The sequence below is a fragment of the Antennarius striatus genome, chromosome 10 (assembly GCF_040054535.1).
Source record: "Antennarius striatus isolate MH-2024 chromosome 10, ASM4005453v1, whole genome shotgun sequence".
Classification (NCBI taxonomy): Eukaryota; Metazoa; Chordata; class Actinopteri; order Lophiiformes; family Antennariidae; genus Antennarius; species Antennarius striatus.
In genome coordinates, this window is record NC_090785.1 from 15,971,317 (window position 1) to 15,994,273 (window position 22,957).

General features: G+C 40.4%; 3 protein-coding genes across 4 annotated transcripts; 1 reads left to right on the forward strand and 2 right to left on the reverse strand.

The window, feature by feature from the left end:
• Positions 1–900: 900 nt before the first annotated feature.
• On the reverse strand, positions 901–8,399 carry thg1l (tRNA-histidine guanylyltransferase 1-like). Of its 2 annotated transcripts, none has more exons than XM_068326363.1 (7): positions 8,266–8,399; positions 6,928–7,131; positions 6,653–6,829; positions 4,942–5,111; positions 4,769–4,857; positions 3,507–3,614; positions 901–2,341 (listed from the first exon to the last, which is right to left on the reverse strand). In XM_068326363.1, the coding sequence occupies exons 2-7, from the start codon at positions 7,119–7,121 to the stop codon at positions 2,180–2,182; spliced, it is 900 nt and encodes a 299-aa protein (XP_068182464.1). In that variant the 5' UTR covers positions 7,122–7,131; positions 8,266–8,399; the 3' UTR covers positions 901–2,179. The 2 variants fall into 2 exon arrangements, with proteins under 2 accessions (XP_068182464.1, XP_068182463.1); XM_068326362.1 differs by lacking the exon at positions 8,266–8,399 and adding an exon at positions 7,304–7,394.
• On the forward strand, positions 7,827–10,624 carry lsm11 (LSM11, U7 small nuclear RNA associated). Its single transcript, XM_068326361.1, has 4 exons — positions 7,827–8,541; positions 8,917–9,056; positions 9,174–9,257; positions 9,781–10,624. Exons 1-4 carry the CDS (start codon positions 8,082–8,084, stop codon positions 10,093–10,095), a joined length of 999 nt encoding a protein of 332 aa, XP_068182462.1. The 5' UTR covers positions 7,827–8,081; the 3' UTR covers positions 10,096–10,624.
• A 952-nt stretch (positions 10,625–11,576) lies between these two features.
• clint1a (clathrin interactor 1a) lies at positions 11,577–22,597 on the reverse strand. Its single transcript, XM_068326071.1, has 12 exons — positions 22,424–22,597; positions 19,455–19,559; positions 18,343–18,439; positions 18,057–18,165; positions 17,461–17,625; positions 17,174–17,357; positions 16,742–16,955; positions 16,568–16,655; positions 15,717–15,782; positions 14,975–15,270; positions 14,018–14,228; positions 11,577–13,902 (listed from the first exon to the last, which is right to left on the reverse strand). The coding sequence occupies exons 1-12, from the start codon at positions 22,462–22,464 to the stop codon at positions 13,628–13,630; spliced, it is 1,851 nt and encodes a 616-aa protein (XP_068182172.1). The 5' UTR covers positions 22,465–22,597; the 3' UTR covers positions 11,577–13,627.
• Between the last annotated feature and the right edge of the window lie 360 nt (positions 22,598–22,957).

Genomic DNA, 22,957 nt, shown 5'->3' on the forward strand with positions numbered 1-22,957 from the left:
AATGAGATGCTGGCAGGAGCGCACATCTCCCTCATTCTCAACCCCTCCCTTCAAAACACACGCGTGGGGGGGGGGGGGGGGGGTGAGGCAAGAAGATAAGGCAGGATGTGATGAAAAGGCGAGTGAGCAGAATGTCAGAAGTAAAAAAAATAATTAAAATAAAATACAAAAAGGGCAACGCGGAAAGTCGAATCCTGTGTGGTTTTATTTATTTATGTATTAAATGTTATTATCGTCATATCTATACCTCAAAATTCAACAAGTGCAGTGAGACAGATTCATTAAAATAGTTGATAGAGGACTCTCTGAATTAAAAAAAAACCTTAAAATTTAACAAAGAAAAACCCGACAAAACGGGTAAAATTGAAGTAGTAAAGAGGAAAATGTCAATTCCTATAAATAGTTTCCCCCCCTGCATTTTAAAGCTCTTTCAGAGCTCTAGATATTTACTAAACTGGGTGCCTGACTGGTGACTATTATAATAAAAAAACACTTAAAAAAAAAAAAAAAAGCTAGCGACTGTTAAACCGATATTTACATTATATGGAAAAGCTTTAAAATGACCGTGGCATTCACACATTCTCAACATATTGAGAATGGTTTTCATTATCATTTATTATCTGAACTGTGTGAGAATGTGATCTGAATCAGTTATCGATGACTGCTGTTTGTGTTTATGAACAATAGATTTGATCTGACTTCACATTTAGCACCAGATGCTGTCAGAAATACATTCACAAATATCTGGAACTGGTTTGAATGTTTTAACCCACTCAGAATTATATATGACCTGGAACCTATGTGAACATATGACTGGAAGTGTTTCATAAAACCCTTTAGATGTTAGTGTATTTAATTATTAATGGAATGATATAATGGTTGTGTGAATTATTTCCTCTGTTTATTGCAATCGACAACTCAACAGGTTTAAGTTTACACCCTGCATGTAAACACATGCCGCCTTAAAACAACTCCTCCACATGTCTCAACACGCTTTGGGTTTTACTCACAGCCATATGTTGAGTCATGTGCGGGGCCAGTTTGGGAGCAGTCCATGTGAAAATCCCCAAACACACAATCAGTTTGTCACAAAGAAACATTGAAATGTGTTTTCATGAAGTCTCAAGAGTGCATTTAATCATGAAATCATTGCAGAACTCTTAAAAATATGGGCTATTTAAAAAATTATATGAACCAAAGATGAGTAGAAGTTTACATTAAGTACAGTACATACGCTACATGCTTTAAACAAGGTCACCAAACCAAAAATACACCAACACCGACAGTAACTGAGCCACTACAGGAACAAAATATAGTAACCTCCTGCTTCCAGCAGCCATTCATACTGAGCGGGTCATTTAGAAGTGTTATGATAAATACGCCACAGACCACATGGAGGATAGAGTGTAGGCAGGGTGTGTGAGGTATTCTTAGCATTGATGACAGCGCAGGCTGCCGAAGCCATTCACATCTCTAAATGGTGACCTGGCTGTAAAACAAGGCCGCTCAATGCTGCCAAGGTATTGGGTTCTACTTTACTCTGCTCTTCATTACTACAAACTGTAAGTGATACTTACGATCTGTAGTAATTGTGGATCCTGGATTGTTAAAATTCAGTATTAGGAACATGAATTCTGAGAAAAAACATGAAACAAACAAAAACAGCTGAGATTCAAATCATCCACACACCGTCAGCCAAGAGGAATCATGATAAATATGGTGATTGGCTAAACGATGGCAGTTTTTAAATGCCATTCATGGGATCAAATCAGGGTATATTTTTGGATTAGCCCAGAATAGGCTGGAGAGAACAGGGCAGATGTGTGAGTCACGGTGACTCTATACATCAAAATGCTGTGAATGTACTCAACGCTGCTAGAAGATGCTTTCACAGAATGCAAGGAGAAAATCGTTTTTGAGGAAATGTCACGAGAACAGTTTAATCAATGAAAAGAGCAAATTGTTATACGAGTGAAAGTAATTCTATTAGGTCAGTTGTCAAAGTCTTGAGTGTCAGAAAACACTCTCCCAGGAGATTTGGCGGAGCTTCATGGGGAACATACTTGATGAAATCTAGACATTCAGGTATCAGGTTGTCCTATCAGGTTGGTGCGGGTCCACTTCAACCCTTCTGGCTCCACCTCAGTATTTTTTATCTGTGACAGCTGCACAGGAGTTGCTAGGAGCTGTCGTCCTCCAGGATGTCTGGGTGCTCCTGCCAGAACTGCTCTCCTATAATGTCAAAGTGGTAGTCCTGCACCCGACTCCTGCTCCGGGTCACAGTCACATCCTTCTCCTCCTCGTTTGGAAGCTTTATACGTTTAGTGACAGTTTCATCGTGCTGGACATAAAAAGTTGAGGAATGTGATCAATAAAGTTAAAGGTAACTTAAAGGAATCATTTCACTCCTGCTGCATCATTTCTGTCCACTTGTTGCCTGGTAAGAAGACAGGAAGTCTCAGCCTGGTCAACAAGTACTTCAACACACACTGTAAAATCCCAAACTGTGTTTTTATAGTCGGATTTTCCAATAAACTAAACAAACAAATCCGGACTTGACAAAATTGATAAACTCTGAAAATGCTTTAAGGACTTCAGGCTGGTTGTTCCCTCTTTTAATTGTTTATGCTAAGCTAACAGCTGATTGGCTATGGCTCCAAATTTAATGGATCATATAGTTTGGGAATGACCAAAACAAAGAAAATTAAACAAAACATGATTTGTTGAATCAAAAAAGTCAACATATATCTATTTCAAAAGCATTTTAGAAACTATTTAAATTAACTATTTAAATTATGCCTGGCAAATTTTTGACTTTGGTTTATTTATTTATATATTTACAGTGAAACATTGACATTTCACTTTGGTAGGTGCTACTAATAAACTACAGATAAACATGAGATGCTTGACATATGTATTCTCACATTTTATTGTTCACAGTATCATTTAATATTGTTAGCATGTAGTAATGCATACAAGAAAAGAACTATTGAGCCTACCTGCTAATGCACACACAATGATCAGAAATGTAATTTGTCAAAACATCAATAAATGTAAAGTTTTTGTATCAAACAGACAAAAACAGAGTATTTAAATTAATCTACCAGTTATTTTCATGATTAATTTGCAAATGCTATTTTACCATAATGGCATGCCAAAACATTTTTTGGGGAAAAAAGTACTCAAAATTTTTTTCCAGAGCCCAAAGTGAGACTGTAACGTAATAAATGACAAACAAAATCAGCAAATCCTTGCATTTTACAAACTATAACCCTCAAAAAAAAGTGTGACAGTTCTGCTTCAGTAACGACTGAAATGATTAACAGTTTATTAAAGTAGCTGTCATGTAATTTTTCAGCCAACTAATCAATTCACTGACTATTGCAACTTTAGATTCAAACAACAGCCAAGTACGTAAGATGGTTTCTGGACTCAGCATGATAAGAAGCTATCAAGTGAGTTTCTCTGAAATAACTGCAGACTCAAAGCCTTTCTTATGTGCTCACCTTCTCCCAGATGAGAGTACTTCCTTTCCTGTGGAGGGCTGATTCACTGTTATAGTTGATATCAAACTCAGAGAACAGGATCTCGTTTTTATCTGCAGCTAATGTTCCCTGGAGAGAGACAACACAGTTTAATATATGCATATGAATTTTACAAAAATATGTGCATAGAAACATCAGCTCACAACAGATGCCTCACTGTGCATAAAGATTACAGATTGTGTAACTAAACTCATTATCCACACCACCGAGACAACTAAACTAGTGATCATCTCTTCGTAGTTACAAAGAATGTATTTAATAGGTTATAAAGAACTGGGGTGTTAAAGTAAACAGGTTTGATGGGCAGTGAATTACTCATAGTGACTAAATATCCAGCCAGAGTGAATATTTCTCTTTCCCATCAGCTGTCAGCACATTGTAGGAGTTTCCCCTCACAGCCCACGGGAGAATGAAGTGACTTCCAGAGAACAGCTGTGTCGGTCAGTGACAGCTGCCATAAATAGAGACAGACCTGATGTTCCGTGGAAACATTCGACCCCTTCTGTTCAGTTAGATGTGTTATCTCTTGGTGCGTCAAACAGTTTCACACATTTAAATCGATCATCACACGCACAGGCTCAGAGGAAACCCGATAAACCTCACATAACCTGTCTGTGTCTATACTTAGATTAAAAAAACCCCACAAATACATAAAGAAAAGGTGAAGACGCACCAATAATGTGCAGCTGCAGCTATTTATGAAATTACACCAAGAGGCAGGTGTTTCTCTTGTCATTACTAATTCTTGTTTTTGGCAGTTATGTCATTCCAGTTTTACTATAGCAAATAATAAATAACACAAAAGCTCTTTTCTTATTAATAATTTTATTAATTTTATTAATCTTTTCTTATTAATCTGCTAACTGCTGACTGTCTGATATACAGAAAGCACAGATAATATTCAGGGCCATAATTTCCTAACTATGCTTTTTGACGCTTTTACAGTAGCAGGAATGTATCCGTACTCCATGTTTCCATTTAAAACCCATGTAAGCAAGTGGAAAAACATGCTTTCCCATCTGTCCTTTTTACTTATTAGAATGTTTTAGCAGAACCATTGTCTCTACGGTCCACTACACGGCACTCTGATACCCACTAGTGGGTTGGGTTCATCCTCTCTGGATGAAAAGCCTCATTAGATCTTGTCTTGTCTCCATGAAAACGAATAACAAAACTCTTCTAGCATTTCTCTTTGATATCATTCAGATTTTTTTCAGCCTTACTTTTAAACGATCCTCTGCCTGGGCTGTGGTGAGTCCTCCCTTTTGCACTAATGCCCAAAACACTGTGTTATACAAATTATTAATGTGACCTGAAAGACAGACAACACATACACAGTTTGTCAGTATAATGAACATAATCATTTAAAAGTCAAACATGCACAGTATGTACTTACAATCTGCTTGCCTCCAGCTGAGATAGTCTCTGAGGTTTTTGTTGCTAGGATATAAAATCACACGACCATCAAAGCCTGGGGGGTACAGGAGAGGCTGGTCCCCAAAAAACTCCTTCCAGTAAAACACATAGGAGGAAGAAAACTGGGAGACCACATGGGTCATCAGCTTACTAGGGAAAGGGAAAGAAAGTTGTTTTTTTAAAAATAAATTTTAAAAACTGTATTAAAGGGACAGTAAAATCATTTTAAAGTAATATATATTTTGTTTATCATTATGAAATTTCAAAAAAATTCTCTATGTCTGGCATCCCTGGTGTCAGGACACCTTAAAATCTGCGCTGCGAGAGCGCCGTCAGGTAGGGTCACGTGTTATCGTTGATACCCGTCGCTTCATCAGTCAGGGCAGCCTTGCAGCACAATATGATCAACGAAGCGATACTGCTGAAGAGTACCTGCCGAGGAGTACCCTTGAGCATGGCGCCGTCCCCCCCTACAAGATACTCCTTGGGCCGTGATCTCTTCACGCGACCCGTCACTCCACCTCCCCTGTACCTCTAAATGTACCTCTCTGTATTATTAATTGCATGCCTACAGGCCCCAAGTGTGCTGTGTGTTTCAGGGGCCTGTAACCTGTAACCACGTGCTGTAATTAACACATATATGTACTTGTGTGAGAGTGAGACGTGTAAAGAGAATTTCCCCAAGAGGGATCAATAAAGTGTGGATTATTATTATTACATCTGATAAAATTATGGTTACCTGTGAGGTGAATGGATGTTCCAACACCACAGGAGTTAGACACAAAGATAGGAACCCATCTTTATTCAAAATACCTTCTGGAAAGATTGGAGACAAATGAGATGACCTTGACCTTGAGAAAACTAGGTGAAGGTCAAATTTCAACTTTTGTACACTCAGGAACTGGATAAGATAGAAAGACAAGGGAGAAGGCCAGTGTGAGTAATGAAAGTAGGTCAGATCACTAGCTTTGATCTTTGACTTATGCAAGTACGTCAGGGTTCATTCATTCATTAATTCATCTTCCGAACCGCTCCATCCGCCGTAGTGGGTCACGGGAAGCTAAACCCTATCCCAGCCAGGGTAAAATTTTAAATTCAGGGGTGTCGCGAGATGTTGCAGTCTGTCACTGCCTTGTTGGGTTTGTTTCCTCCGGCGCTTGTTACTAACCTACACCAATTACCTTAGATTTTGGGGGTCATCTCTTTGATTGGCTTGTATAGTTTGCAGTTATAATGCAGTTGTAACATTGGGTGGTAATTATAGGGGATAATTACACCCCCAGCTGGGTTCACAGGGAACTTCTCTTCCGCATCTGATGATGATATTTCAGGTGATTTCCTGATAAATGTGAAAAAGTTAGCTTATGTTGTCGCTAACTGTATATTTATATAATCGCGTTGATATGGATTCACCACAATGTCTACGATTGTGTCATGTCCACTGTGAAGGAGCGCATCGTAACTTATGATATATTTTGTTTGTCCAAGATCCCCATTGATTATAAAAAAATAATGATGCCACCAAAACGTTTTTGTTTAATTATGTACCTTAAATAATACACCTGATTCATTTTGACGTTACTGTCCCTTTAATCCCTGAAGGGAAATTAATAAGATATAATTTGTTAGACAAATTATATCAACATGTTTGACGTCTGTGTAAGAATGACAACTTAGAGGAAGGTAAGCACCTGGCTCTCCTCTTGAACAAAGTTGATGTCCTCTTGAAAGCAAAGCTGAACTCATCACTTTGACCATAGGCAATGATGATATCCTCCAGTTCACTCATGACTGAGCGTGCACTCCGAGTCATAAGGCCCAAGGCTCTGTCATCGTTAGGCTTTAAAAACATGTGACGCTCTGCAAACCTGCAACAACAGAAGGATTTATAGTGATGTACCAAAACAGTGAGTTGCAAAATCACCCCTGTCTTCACAGGAATGAATAACCTGAAAAGGGAACCTACTTGTGGAAGTTACGTCCATCCAGTCTCACTACAATGTAGCAGTTTCGTAAACAACTGTCATCTGTTTCAAAGCTGCGGACATACTCAAATTTGCTCTTGGCCATGTTGTTGGAACTAGTGCCAAAAGGGGCCAATGGATTGGAAACACAAAATCTGATGCGTCCAGTAAATCTGCAGGCCTCTCTGATCACCATGAGAGTGCGCCTGAGGAGAAAATAACCGTACGTGAGCTAACAATGCAATGCATTAGAAACATTTTAGATAGAATGATGGAACAAATTCCCATCGTTCTGTTGTGACCCAAGTCACACTATTGTTGTGACTTGGGTCAAAACAATAGTGTTAGTCCACAAATAATATCAGAGATAATACTTACATTTAAATGTATTCAGTGGAATTTGTCCTGGGGTCATTCAATAAAAAGAATTACTTCTTTGAAATTAACATACTCCTTTGCTAATATCTTATAATCTAATTACTTGGGAAAAACACTATAATATTTTCATTAATAGTGAGGTCAAGGACACGTGTTTTCATCTAATATCTTCATTTATTCAGATCTCATCTCTCACACATGGATCGGATGAGGTCCCACAATAAATTCTGACGTACGGGTACAGTAGATGGTACGAATAAACGTTCCATGGCAGAAGTTCGATTTTAGACGCACAATTCAACAAACAAAGGTACAGCTAAGAAATAGTTCACCTTAAAAAAAAAAAAAAAAAAAGGTATTTTTAAAACCCACTATCAGATGTCAATTTGTAAATGCGATACGTCGTGGGGTAATCTAGCCATAAAATATACCAGGCATCTTCTATGTTTTAGCGTCACCTTGTGGTGTCGAGTGACAGAAACAAAGATTGTATATTAGAACAAGGGTACGGAAATACATTTTGTAGAACTTGTAGTTCAGTTCTATATGTAACGCTCTTTACTTTGAGACTTCAATTCATCTTTAAAAATTTGCATAAAGGTTCCAAACAGAAGCAATACAGTAAAAACTGTGACTTTTTTGGATAGAACTCTACCATATTACTGACACGCATTGGTCCACTCTGAAATATTTACAGAGTGAACCTCAACTTCCAACGATCCCATCTTTCCCATGATTCCTGGCTTTTCTGTTTGCTCATCTGCGGTTGTTTTCAAACATGGAGGAGAGGAAGAGACTAAATGTGAAGTCAGACAGTGAAGACAGGGATACGGCCGCCAGTGAGAGCACGGCACCGCTAGCACAGAACGAACCGGAGACTGCCAGCAAAGCCGAGGACTATGACGCAGATAAAATAGACGTGTGCTCTGAAAAGTTTGACCCGGTCTTGGCCTTGTACTCACCGACTGTCCCGCTTCCGTTTCCAAATGTCAGGTGCTTTAACAATGTGTCGGAGTACGAGAGCTTTCTGCGGGGCGGGAGGGGCAGAGCCAAGCCGGAGAACGTGGAGAAAAGGCGTCTCAAAGCCATGAAAGGGGTGGCGGACCCGGAACGCATTGAAAGGCTGAAGAAGCTGATGGTGAACAATCCGGTGTCGGAGCAGCGGGAGGGGGAGAGCAGCGGGACGCCGCAGAGGAGGAAGCAGAGGCCGCAGAAGAATGTCCTGACCCGGATGCCCTGTAGGTTATGGCACCACCACCGGCAGCAGGTTTATTATGGGATCTTAGAGGGAGATAATTAATTTTTTTTTAAAAATTAACAAGTTATCTTTATACTTTCCGAATGTGACGTCCTTGAGTTGCTTAGTTTTTATAATCAGTTTTCTGAAACTAAGATATTTGATAGAAAATGCTGCTAAATTGAGAAAAGATTGAGTCAATTTATTTTGACCTTCTAATAAAATAGTTTCCTATTTTATCAGTGTGTCTGAAATATTCAGATCACACATAGACAAGCTGAAAAGTTCTTGTCTTGATTTAGAAAACATTTGAAGCATCTGGTGAATGTGGAGTGATGGGTGTGTTTTTTTCCCCTTCCGTGTGTTGTGTTTGTAGTGTGTAAAGGCAGTCCATTGGGGGAGCTGCATCGATGTGTTCAGGAGAGGATAAGGGTCAAAGTTCACATCAGGACCTTCAAGGGACTGAGAGGCGTCTGCTCTGGGTTTGTGGTCGCCTTCGACAAGTTTTGGAACATGGTGAGTATAAAGTTTTTCCTGGCACCTGCTGTTTTCAGGGTTTGAAAACGGAGCATATTTGAGTTTAATGACTGATTTATTTTGATAATTGCTTGTGTTTACTTTTTTTTCCATCAGGCGATGGTAGATGTAGATGAGACGTACAGAGAGCCGCTGCTGGGAGGGGCGTTCTACCACGAGAAAGCCCTCACTGTTACCCGGGTAGGCACCGGTTTCACCTGTTTACCAGCTGTTTACTAGCTGAAGATCCGTTCTGAGGTTTAATCCTGATTATTTGGCAGCACAGTCAATCTTTTGTGTTTTACTGTGTGTAACTTCCTCTGATGCTGCTTAAAATATTCCAAACTATTCTGCCTTTAGAAATATTGTCTTATTTTGTTGATAGATTAAATGAACAATTGCTTACAGTTTTAAACTAGTAAAAGAGGAAAGTTCCCCTCGATCCAGGTGCAATAGGGAGTACTTATGATAAAGCTCTGATGATATAAAGTAAATGAGGAAACTTTTTCATTTCATTGACATAACTTTGCAAAGACTATGTTGCAGTTTGGTAGGAAGGTCATTTTGGATCTTGCACAGGAATATGGACCAATTACTACTCACTGTATAGATTACAAAGATTAAATCTATTATAAGGTGCTGACTATAAATTGTATTAAAATGTGGCTTAAGTTTAATTTTATATTTAAAGCCAAATATTAATGTGAGTGAATCCTCTGAACAGCTCTTTGAGAAGCTGAAGATCCAGGAGAACTCAGCAGGTGATGAGCCGGCCAGGACGCACAGAGTCCAGGACATTTCTAAGAAGCACCAGCCTGTTCAAGATACTGGCAGGAGAGGGCACAGCAGGACAGAGTCCAAGCTGTCACACACTGTTAGAAGCAAACAGGAAGAACACAAAGTGTCGCTGAAGGCCGAGGGACCAGAGGTCTGTCAGAAGAAAGACACTCAGGCATATGGCAGGGTCCACACACGCCACGTCAACCAGCTTTTCATCCGGGGTGAGAACGTCGTCCTGGTCAATCCACAGCCACTGTGATGTTTGTTTTCTACGCTGATGATTAGCATGGATTGAAGGATGTGTTGCAAACACTCTGTGAAATTTAAGGTGTATTTCACACTGGATATCCTGAATGAAGGCTGCGGATTCTACAAAGATCTGACTTTTTTGATTCACAGGAATCAAACAAGGACAATAGTTATATCATATTGATATGGAAGTTGTTCTCTCCCCAATAGAGAAATCATCCTTATTTGGAAGAATAAAACCTTCTGAGGTTATGTCTTGTTGTCTCTGATCGGACCTCCAGTAGAGGAGCTTCATTTTGATGCTCCTGCAGTTCTGTGTCTCTCCAGCAGGTGGTAGCATAAATCCACTGGCGCCATCTGGTAGGCCATTGTCATCCTGTCTCTTTATGTTGCTTTCCCTGTTAGTTTGAACAGCAATGACAGCGCAGTCTCAGCGGACTTCATAAATGCATTATGAATAATTGAGTTTGTGAAGCTAGAGATTGCAGATGGCACTCAAAAGCTGTCATTTGTCTTGACGTCTCAGATTGCTTTTACTCTTTAATGGGAACATTACCCATAAAAGCACAATTTACTGCATCTCATGGAAGTTGTAAAGATGCTTTTTTGGGGGGGGGTGGGGGGTTGAAAAGGCCGAGGTTACTTTTGGATGATGAGTGACACAGAATGACTGTATGCTGCTGCTATGTTTCTGGGTCTGAGTTGAAGTTTTTTTTAAAAAATTTGACAGCAGATTAGTTGACCCTCTTTATATTTGCTAACCATAAATAGGACAGTTCCTAGCAGTTGATGCTCATCCATATACTTTTAATATAATGTATCAGAATATTATTAGTATAGCCCACATAACACTTCCTCTCCAGAGAATGAGAATGGGGTCAATTGTTTAATGCAAGCTGTGTTTTAGTGGTGTTAGACTTCCAGTTTATTCCGGCAAACCCTCACACGAGACACAACTAAAATACACAATTTTTCTCTTTATCGCTCCAGAGTAATTAGGCCATCCATCACCAGGATGAACTGGAAAATTAATCAGCTGAATGAATATTGAAATATCAAGGACACAAAGTGTCAACGGTTCTTAAATACACTAGTATCATTCTTACTAATTGTCCCCCCATTGTGTGTGTGTGTTGGAGGTGGGGAAGTTGGAAGTCTGTCTTTATGTAAACAATATAGTTTGTGTCATAACTCAAACTGATACTTTATGAAACTTACATTACTTGAGTTCTACTTTTTCCTGTTTTGACATTTCATAAATCCAGAAGCATTTAATATTTTTCAGAAAGACTCCATTTAAATTTTTTTTAAAATGTTCATATTTCTACAGTTCTCTGTACATTCTTTCCTTCAACATCAAAAAATATAAGGCAACCCAAAACCTTGAACTTTCCACCAAGTCAGCTGCTTCCCTGTCATTCCAGGTTTTTACTAAAATGTCAAACCTTGTGAATATTCCAGGAAGAACGAGTTAAAGTCATTGTCATCAGGAAGCTGGAAAAACATTAAACACTAAAAGTCTTATTTTATTAAATCAGGCACTTAAACTTACATCAAAAAATATAATTTAAAAGTCAGGGGCAGTGACTTCTCTTTTGCTGCTTGAAGCTCCTTTGGATGAGGCTAATGACACAGCACAGCAAATAACACACACCATTAACACATTTCAATCTACTGTTTAATGTTGTAGATAAAGAATCTCAATGATTAAATCAAACTGAAATGGGAGCAATGCAAAACTTCATTTTCTCAAAAAAAGATTCTCTTAAACATGTTAGCTTCAGTGACAGTTCCATCGCAAAGATCAAAATGACTTACAGTAGAAAATGAAAACAATCCCTACTGATATTAAAAAAAGACAGCAGAATTGATTTTGGTCATTTTAATGCTCCAGACTACTGCAAGGCTACTGTGTTAGTGTGCTCTGCTTCTTCAACCCTTGGGAGAGAATGAAACACAACTTCTATTCCTCCTGAGTCTCTGATCAGTGAATAATTTATCTAATCTTTGACCAGAAAAAAAAACCACATCAGGCAGGACAGATTTACTTATCAATCACTCATTACAAGGGTCCGGAGGCAATCTTCATCAGGCACTTAAACCACTGAGGAGCGATAAATATCTACCAGGTAGGTTGATGAATGTTCAGCTGAAAGAGATTGTTCATGGAACGCTCTTCGACCACTCCCTCACCCAAAAAACAGGACGCACTGGGCGACAAACTGCATCACGAGGGTACAAAATTCCTCTGGACTGTTGATGGTTTAGGACAGCAAAGCTACTTTTAGTGTGACATCAGTCAAGATGGAATGGAAGACGGCGTTTACCTCAATGAACACTGAACAGAAACAGATGAATGGCGTAACCTTAACAGTCTATCAAGGCTTTTTTTTAAATCTCTGGTGCCTTCTGACGTCTGAGATGATCGTTGACCCGAATAGAGAAGAGTCAAATGCATGCACGGGACAAAAGGAGAAACAGTGACTGAAATTATCAAACATTCTAATGAACGTCTACAGACAGCAGGCTTGACTTGAGGCAAAAGTACAAACATGCATGTTTGTATGTCGTCTAGAAGCTCTGTCCTCGTAGACGTCCTCAACACTGCAGCCACATCGTCTCCTTCAAAGAGGTTAATGGAAGAGAAAAGGCAAAGGCCTTCCAGGCACTCTGTGCTAGAATATAGAACCCACAACCCCCGTATGAGGCTTAGACTGATTATCTCATTGGGATGCAAACTGATTATAATCTACGTAAGTAAAATATATATTTATATAGCAATAAGAAAGGCCACAAATGAAGGTCTGCTGAAAGAGAAACTCCCTTCATTACTCAATATTAAAGGTCTTCACTCATTCGTCACTAACTGCAGCACTGGTAGTCCACATGTACGGCAAACAGACCGAAGGTGTCGCTGTGCTTCGTCATCGGTTGTCGTTCATACTAGATTTGGACTGTATGAAACAACTTCACACAGTCACTTCTGCTAATCTTCATAACTTAATTTTTAAAGGGCTCCAGATTTCTATTTACAAGTCACAGGAAGATCAAGGACAAAAAGAGGTAACAACATATTTAAATGTACACAAGATAAAATGGCTGATCATGTTAATCAATCTCTTCATTCAGTAAAGTTATTGAGAACAGATCTCAAAGAATTATGTAGCTACACATTTTTTTTTTGCTATTCTGGTGATTTTACTTGATTCAGGTTATAAAGCAAATCCCCGATACTCTCTTGGTGGCACACTCTCACTTCCTCCACTGCTGATGTGTGATGAACCGAGCGAGCACACTGCCATCAGTGTGTGTCTGACCATTACCAAGAACAGACAGATCACTGGTTCACACAGCAACACGTTCATTTAGATCCATATAATTACACATTACTTAAAAAACTTCGATTGTGGGGAGTTGGTATTTTGATAGTTGACAATATTCAAGTACTCTTTGTTTGCAGCTCATAACAATCCTTCACCAATGGACGGAGAGAGTGACAAACCAACACCACTCCACCTGGTATTCTTTACTCTCCAGCTCCATCACTTTCCAAAGTTAGCAAAGTCAGCAAAGGCATCGTGTTTGGGCTGCTGGACCATTGCAGGGTTCATCATAGCACCCATTCCCATCCCCATAGCGTTGGGCATTCCCATGTTCATGCCCATCCCCATCATGCCGTGGCCGGGGGGCATCCCCATCCCCATTCCCATGCCAGCAACAGGGTGCATCATAGGATTTACAGGTGGCCTGACTGCTGTTGGTCCAAGACTCATGACAGAAAATCCCTGGGAGAGCATGTTGGCATTGACTGCGTTGCCTGGAAATGAGAGCAACAACTCAAGTGAACAAAAGTGCCAGATTGTAAATCACATGTGTGTCAGGTTGCCTGGCTACAGCGTCACAGCTCATGCCAGCTCTACCATTCCTCTCACCATGCTGGAGGGTGTTGAGGGTTGGCTGGCTCGGCTTAGGAGGATGCATGCCCGGGCCCAGGAAGTCCAAGCTGATGTTAACTGAGGGGTCTGACCAGGTGGAGGGGAGGGACGCTTTGGCCCCACCACCTTGAGGGGTCATTACCTGCTGAACAGGCTGGAGAGGCATGACAGGTTGCGGCTGGATGGGACCCCCCATGGTTTGCAGGGGCTGGCAAAGACAGATAACAACGTTAGATAAAGAGACAATCTACGCTACAATCACAAAAATACACAGTAAGATGATGAACTGACAAACATGAAGAAAACAGTTTCATCTAATCAATTCAAGGACTAAACCTGAAGCCTGACCCAGTTAACCTCTTTCATGTCTTAATCACTAAAACATACCACCAACAGTAAAAGGGAGTGGTGGGTGTCTTCTGATTGAAGATAAGTTTTTTTTAAAGTAGGTCAACAACCTTTTAATTTGGAAATACAGTTGGCATCAACTATCTTCTGATTTTTTATTTTTTTTTGTGCCTTTGGAACTCAAATTTGATTCTTCTCATTCTGAACGTCAGTAAAGGCAGGAGTGGGTGGTTAGTTGACGGTCTCTGGGGGAGATGAGCATCTGGTGAGGCAGCATTTTAATCCTCTACCATCAAATGAGGGACATGTTTATTACATAGACAAACTAATGTGGTCAACAGGCAGAGGAATGCATGATTTAACAACAGTAACTGGTGAACTACTGTATTCTTATTGTGTTGTATCAACATTTTATTCTGTATTTTACAAGTACTATCTGACTTACAGCACATGTCAATGATGCATTCAGAAATCACTGAATGCATCATTATTTCCATCAGGACATTGTGCTTCCTCCAGTATAATGTCAGCGCATCTTCATGAAACTTGCATTGATATCTGTCATCAATAAATTATTCAAAGATTCATGTGTGCAGTTGTTCATACCTGTGACCTGGACTGTGGCAGGACTGTGGTGGATATGCTCTGAGTGTTGCTCATGCTGAAGTTGAGGCTCTGGGAGGAGGTGAGCGACTGAGTCGGCCCCATTAAGTCAAACAGGTCTGCTGAGGCAGGAGCAGAGGTCGGAGCTGAGACTGGGGTGGGGGTGGGGGCAGGTCCTGCCGTCATGGCACCAAAAAGGTCATTTCTGCTGTTGTCGACCGTCTGAGCCGATGCTGGCATCTGACCTCCAGGGAAGGCGTTCCACTCCCCGAAGTCTCCGTTGTTGCTAGCGGCTGGTGCTAAGGCGACAATAGGAAACGAGGATTTTTGTTAATAACTCCAAGTTGTTGCAAACAAAAGTTACACGAGCATATCTGACGCTGTCCCAGCAGTGCAGTATAAACCGTTGAGGCCAGGTAGCTTCACCCAGAGCATCTCAGTGGCCACTGCTACCGTGTTTTAATTTTTCATTAAACTGGCTGTGCTTTTTTCTCTATTCCTCCCCTCAATCTCCTCCTCCACTCCCAACTTCTTCCTCTGTCCCTGTCTCCTTGTCATCCATAACAGGAGTTGATATGTGTCTGTTCTTGTTATGCAGAGCAGGTAGCATGCTCCATATGGCCAGGGCTTCCTCCCAGCATTCTTCTGAATATTCTAGCAGTATGGCTGCAACAGAACAACAGCAAGACACACACAGATACACAAACACACACACACACATTCAGACACAGTCTTTCAAACCAACCAGTTCCCGCAGACAGGCCGGCAGAGGCAGAAGGCGAGGAGAAGTCAGCAAATCCACTGATCAGGTCTGCATTGAGAAATTGACATAAACACATCAATTTTAAACAAGCGAGCGCCAGGTGTCATTCCACCATAGTTAGCATTTCTTCAGTGTCAGAACTGTAGGAGGGAAGGGAGGGGTGGTGGCAGGAGATGGGTGGAGAAAAGCAAACATCTGTTCAGCACTCCTGCCCTCTCCATTCACCGGGGACTGCTCCAAAAACATCTGGTGCACTTAGTTCCTATACATCAAGTCCCTCCCCCTGCACTCCCTGAAATCTGAAGCGAGCACCAGCAGCTGGGCCCTGTCACTGCAGAATCTCCTCCTGCACTATGGAGGCTCCTGGTTTGTACCATGTTTATCATTGAAAGCTTGTTCCTGGATATTCTGCTGTTTTACTGGTGTATCATGTAGAAAACCACTACTGACTATGTGAAAACATATTGGCCCTATTTTCAGAGATAACTTGTCTTTCTTGGATTACTTCAGAAGTCCGAACCAAAGACACCCAAGTTTTCTCCCAGTAAGGGTGTGAACACCCTCCTGAATGGGGATCTGCACAGCCAACTGTAGACCCACAGAATGTATATTAGCTCTATTTACATTATCTAATGCAAACATGAGCTGTTGCCATTGTCGAATAGGAGATGATGCATGGACACAAAAAGAGGAGCTACACACACATCCAGACAAAGCCTACGGTAACACCCGCTGGTGACATCACAGATCTCTCAAACTTGTGGGAGAGAAGACACCAAATAAGTGTGTTGAACTAAATGTTAGGGCATTTCTTGAAATTCTGTGTATTATACCTGTGGCAGCAGGTTGGCTCTGTGTTGTGTCCACCATAAGAAGGTCAGCTAATGCAGCACTGGAGGGCTGAGGGGCTGCTGGCTGGGACTGGGAAAAAAAAGCAAGAAAAGGATTAGGGCACAGTGAATACCAAACTGTGCCCCAGTAAAGCCAGCCCTAGGAGCTCTAGCTACCTGTTTGGGGGTCGTGTTTGGGCTCTTGTCTCCTGTGTAGTGGGCTGCAGCCCCCAAGTCTACTTTCCTGGATGGGACTCCTCTCTTTCGCGTTGCTGTCGTTTCTGTTGACTGGACAATTTGTACACTCTTGGTGGTTACAGTCTCCTCATCATCTTTGAATTCTTTTCCTGGATGGCCATTGTGAGAAGGACGACCCCGCTCCTCTTCATCACTATGGAGTCAATAAATCTCCCGTAAGACAAGCAGTTATGAATGTATGCAGTATCATTTGTATACACTAATAAAAATTTAAAATAGATTTTTACAGGTATTTTTTGTTTATCTGATGAAAACACAGCAGAGATACAATTTTATAGTTTTATTTTATTGAGGGGAGGGGGATGGGGGCTTTATTTTTGTGGGAATATTGATTGTTAGAGTGTTTTCAACCTGAATCGATCTGGTGAGTCGTCTCGGTCTTTCTTCCTAAATTTATTTATGGTGTCGTCAATGGTACTTCCGATTTTGTCGCTGATCTCCCCCAGCTTCTCACTGAAGGGAAACTGCCCTTTATTCCTGTCCCAGTCGTCGTCCCACTTCGACCTGCTGTCGCTGGATTCATACCTGTCCCCCGCTGGAGACAAGTAGGGAGAGTGAGATTAGATCGAGAAAATAAACTAAGCATAAAGGTGTATTTAGAATGTCTATTGACATTTCTTTCAATGCTGAACACTTACAGTAGCCTCGGTATCCCATGCTGTCTGACGACACACCGATGTATTTATCTTTATTCTTCTTCGCCTTTTTCCTCTCTTCCCTGAGCCTTTCGTCGTCTTGGATGAACTCCACCAACTCCTTCACTTTCTGACGCACATTCACACCTTGGTCCTTTCCATTTTCATCTGTGCATGCAAAAATATGTACATTACTGACTTAAAGGAATTAATAACCTTTTGTGGTCAACCGAAGATATACTGATTGTGCAGTCACATGGACAACAACCACATCTATGGCAGGAAATCGATTACTATTTATAAACTGAACCTTAAATACAGTCAAGAATAGGAAGACTGAAAACCACTTGAGAGCTATATTAGTGTGTGTGTGTGTGTGTGTGTGTGTGTGTGTGTGTGTGTGTGTGTGCGTGTGTTGAAGGTCCGTGGACTATGGTTTTTGTCCATTCATCAGTTTACACTGATGCCTTTCTTTTACAACCTGAGCACTTCATCAAAACCAAGTCGAAATTAAAGTACAGCTTTTTTGTTCAAATGTGAACAAAAAGATGATGTAAACACTTAGCGACATAGAGGGAAAAGTCCACATGGCATCTTACCTACAAAATGGTAGCTTCCTAATGCTCTCAGATCATACAGATGTTCTCTAGCACTGGTAACAACCCTCTCTGCTCCATTTCTGATCAGATGGGCCAACAGTAGCAGGGACTGCAAAACAGACAAATACGATCAGGTTTGATCCTGAACTTATTCTTAATATTTTCCTCTGCAATGGATTCAAACTTGTGTTTTAGGTCATATCAAAACTGTACTTAGTACTTCACGCTTCAGGCCATAACAAAGCATTTGTTTATGGGCTGTTGAAACAACAGAACTGTGGCAGACCTTGTAGACTCTCCTCCAGTTCTTTTTGTTATCCCTGAGCATACGGGTCCACAGCATGTTCATCACCTCTGGGAACTGCTCGTACATAAAGGTGGCTCTGTTTAAAAAATAAAAGAACAATTTTGTTCATTTGCTCAAAGTTTTTATTTGCAATGCATGACATCCAAAAAATTGACCTTAGTCCTTTTCCAGCATTGGATCAAGGACTTCTTAGTAGTGTGACACCCAAGGAACTTCAGTAAAAAGTATTTCAGGAACAAGTTCCTTCAGCATTTATGAGAGCAAACATCCAAAGAACTAAAAGAATTAGGCTAATCACACAAATGAATGAAAAACGTGACAGTTTTTAATGTGACACTCAGAAAGGAGCAAAGGACATAAAAAACGTGAATAAATTTGGAGTGGGATCAACTCATTGTCTTGTCCTTTGTTATGTAAGCAGTGTGACTAATGACCAAATCAATGCTGGATAAGACATACAGAGGTGAAAAAAGATGTGACAAATAAAGGTCTGAAGTTTCAGAAGGGGAAAGCAGGTTGTCAGTGTTTGGTCTGTTTTATTGTGAAACCACTAAACATTCAGAGATGATGGTTAGTCTTGGTCTTTTTTGATTATTCCACTCTGCCACGTCAGTCTTTAGTCCCACAACAATTTCAACCCTATATAAACACTGATACAGAATGATTAACTGTACTGATTGATACACTAGTCTGATAAAGTGCTGTAAACATGTTGTGAGGCCTGTTTTTAGTCCCATTAACAGAAGTACATTACAGTTATCCCTCGTTACTCGCGGTAAATGCATTCCGTCAGTCTCGGAACGCAGAGCGCTTCCAGATGCTGTCAGCCAATAGCATGTGCATATGGTATCACGTGACCACCTACTAAAAATCTGCGATGTAGTGAAGCTGAGCATCTTGAAGCACAAACAAGCGAGGGATTACTGTAGTTTTTCTCAGGCAGATAAAGCCTGATGGATAACAGGAACTGATACATAAATTATGTTTCAGTAGAAGAGAAAGATGAAATTTCCCTGATGTCATTTTATTCACATAAAAAAAACTTGCCGCTTTTCAAAAGGACATGTTGCATTGTGCTGTGTCGCTCTTACCGAGAGATGTCACTCATCAGCTGTCCTGATGGTCCCCAGGGGTCATCATTGGTGGCTTCTCTGACTTTAGACTCCACCTCTGAATAGTTCATCACCACATTGGTTCTAAACAAGATGGCAAAGATTAAAAAACTAAACAAAACACACTTTTAGCCATCTGGCCAATGTTGAGCATTGTACATAACATTTGTCACATGAGCTGAAACTGTGACTTAGGACCTGGGGCCAACACAGGATGATAAATGATAGGTTCTTTTATTACAGCCTCACCCACACACTTGTTGTAAAAAGACCATTGAACAATAGAGAGTGTTTGCATGTATCAAGAAAAAAATGGACTAAACAAAAGATTGCACAGACTCCATTCAGAATAAACATAGACGAGATGTAAAATGTCACTGAGTGACACAGAGCTGTGGTTGGTGAACGAGAGCTCCTGCTAGTTTACCTGTTTAGACACCACCTAAAACAGTAAGAAGCTGAATGTAGCTCTAATGGTTCTTGGGTTTATTAAGAAGAACCCATGTAATGTAGACGTTGACACATATTTAATCTTTTGTTACTATTTTTTGTTGTGTGGCCAAATTATACAAAATTTTCAACAAGTAGACTTCCACTTGAAAGTATGTTTTGCATACAGCCTAGCCATTTTCCATAGCTATTGATGTAAGGGCACTGTCACTTTGTCTAAGGCTTCAAGAGGCTTATGTTCATAGAAAGGTCTACAGAGGTGTACTCAATAACCAAACAGGCATCTTATTCCAGAAAGCTATGTGAGGCCTGTTATGGCTGTTGCCAAATCATGACTTGAGCCAAAACATTTGCATCTCCTCATTCCTCCCTCACTACCGCCACATCAGCAATAAAATTCACAGGGCCTGAAAGAGCAGCATGGATTTGATGGGTAGAAATACACACTCTCTATGGTTCTGGAGAAAACCTGTGTTATTATTGCAATCTGAAGCATGACTTTACTACTCTCACAACGTACTCTTTTGTAAAATTTAATCTATGCCAACAAAATTATTTGAAAATGACCATGCCATGTGCAATAGCAAATAAAACACTCCCTCGTGTAAGACCATGGGTTACAGTAAATGCCGAGTTGGGAGATCCTTCAAAGATATCATGTTATCCTGATATCAAACTAATAACTTGGGTCAGATTATGATGAAATGTCATCTGTGTTTAGGAATGGGGTTGTCATGCTCAAGTTCATGTTTCATTACGTTTTGAGGAGTATGGTTATGGTTTGTGCTATATTACAAGCTACCGGTACCCAGTCTTTACAGCTACAAGATACAGTATTGCTAAAAGAAGTGTTCACATGAATGATAGAAAAAAGGAGGAAACACTAACATATTTCTTATCTCTTGATGTTACAAAAAACTGTCCCAGATACAAGTACAATAAAACGGAAGTTGTGATTTTTTTTCAGGGTGACAAACTACGACAAAGATTTCCGTTAGTGCAGTAGTGCTGCATCAGCCCAAAATAATCCTTTGCTATCACTCATCAATCTATTTTATATATTTCTTCTAATAAAAGCTGCTTTCATTAATTTCTAGACCCCTTCATAACAGGGCAATTCATTTGGAATATTTATCAACACAGAATGGGACCATTTTTAAACATTACTGAATTCAAATGCTTTCATTATATGAGATAGCAAAGGAACCAGGAAAAAAAAACTGACATGGAAACTCCCCTCCTTATCTTTTTAACTTGCATTTTTCCTTTTCATTCTCTCTTGGTCTAAAACTCTTCTGAATCTCTCTCTCTTGAATAGACCATGTCCAAAGAGTAACACTCCAAGTAGTGGATTCATGGATGGACTTACGAAATTAGATATTGAACCCTGAATCACTGATATTACACAATTTCCTGTCACAGCTCTGCAGTACAAGACAGCATGTTCATATTTGTTCTGCAGCTAAAAGTAAAACAGAGTTTACAGTAGAGCAAAAGATGCATAATACCCAAGGAGTTGCTTAAGTTCAGTACTGGAGAGTAGACAGTGTCAGGTAGTACTTGGACTGCCAGCAACATAAGCTACATGTCTTTATGGGTGGACATATATTGATTTTCATATTGTTTGCACCTTTTGTCAGGGGGATTGAAGAGACTATGGCACATAAACAATGTCATTTTTCAACATAATCATCCGTCTGTACTTGCAGAGACTAGACACCTATCAACAAGTTGAAAAACTATGCAGGTTCACAGGTCAATGAATATGTACCCTGACCTGCGCCTGAATTCAAATTGTCATAGCTGTGGCAGAAGTTGTTCAACTAACTCGCTGAAAAGATCTTCTATATCTCGGGTATCTGTGGTAAAGTATACTTTTCGATATACTGCGTTTTAATTCATTATAAATCCAACAATTTCCTCTAGCCGGTCTACCGTGTGTCTCAACAAATAAGAAGGATTAGTTGTCATGTTTAACAACTGACTCAGTTGTTAGTGAATTCTAACATCGTCACTAACTCAAAAGAAAAAAAATCAAAGCAAAATTGTCTGACAATGGGTTTTTTTGACCGAAAAGAACTTTAACATTCCCTACTTATTATTCATTCCAAGAGCTGTCAAACTAGCTCGGCTGGCTAGCCTACTCTGGTAGCTGCCTAGCCAGAGGCTGGATAACACCATGTTAGCGTAGCTTGTTAGCTAACTGTGTTAGCTTGCACTATCGGGAAAAAAACGCGCACACGAGCGCCCTTATAACAGAAAAAATGTTTTCTCGCACTGATTATAGACAAAGTAAAATACCCGTGACAAACAATTGGTTCTTACAGTTTAGAAACACAGCTTAACCGCTCAGCTCAATAAGTCGCTAGTAGCATACGGGCTAACTAACTTGTTAGAGTAACGTGACGTCAAAGTTTTGGGTACGTGTCTCCTTCAAACAGGTAGACTACAGGAAAAAAGAACACCGTACGGACTTTAAACGTCTGGGATATACTCACGCTTTATCAACCAGCTCCCTAACCTTCCACATGTTCAGCATCTTGGATCAGTGAAAACAGGCTTTGTGCCCTGACAAACCCTCTACTCCAAACGAACACCGAAACCAAACCTTGTACTCTTGTACTGGAAAGTAAACTCTTCACCTCCGTTTCAAGACAGGAGGCGCAAACGCACCACCGGCAGACCGGAAACGGGAAGTACGGCTGAACGTCACCGCATGCGGAACAGCGCTGGGAGCGCGGCTCTTAAATGATACCGACACATAAGCACCGGTTGTTTTAAATAGAGGAAGAACCATCCTGTTTGTCAGCTTGGTAAACGCTTTTAAAATCAATTGTATGTTGATCAAAGCACATAAATAGTTAGCCCTTTCATCAGAAAACATGAAAACCTTCCCATCCCTGTAAGGACACCTGAGGTAAAAATCATTATCGATTAAAATATAAAATCAGATTTTCAAAAATGATGGACAGGTTTTACGTGTTTCTGAGCCACGATGCTGTCTAAAGTAGATTTTGATCGGGTGTGGTTTG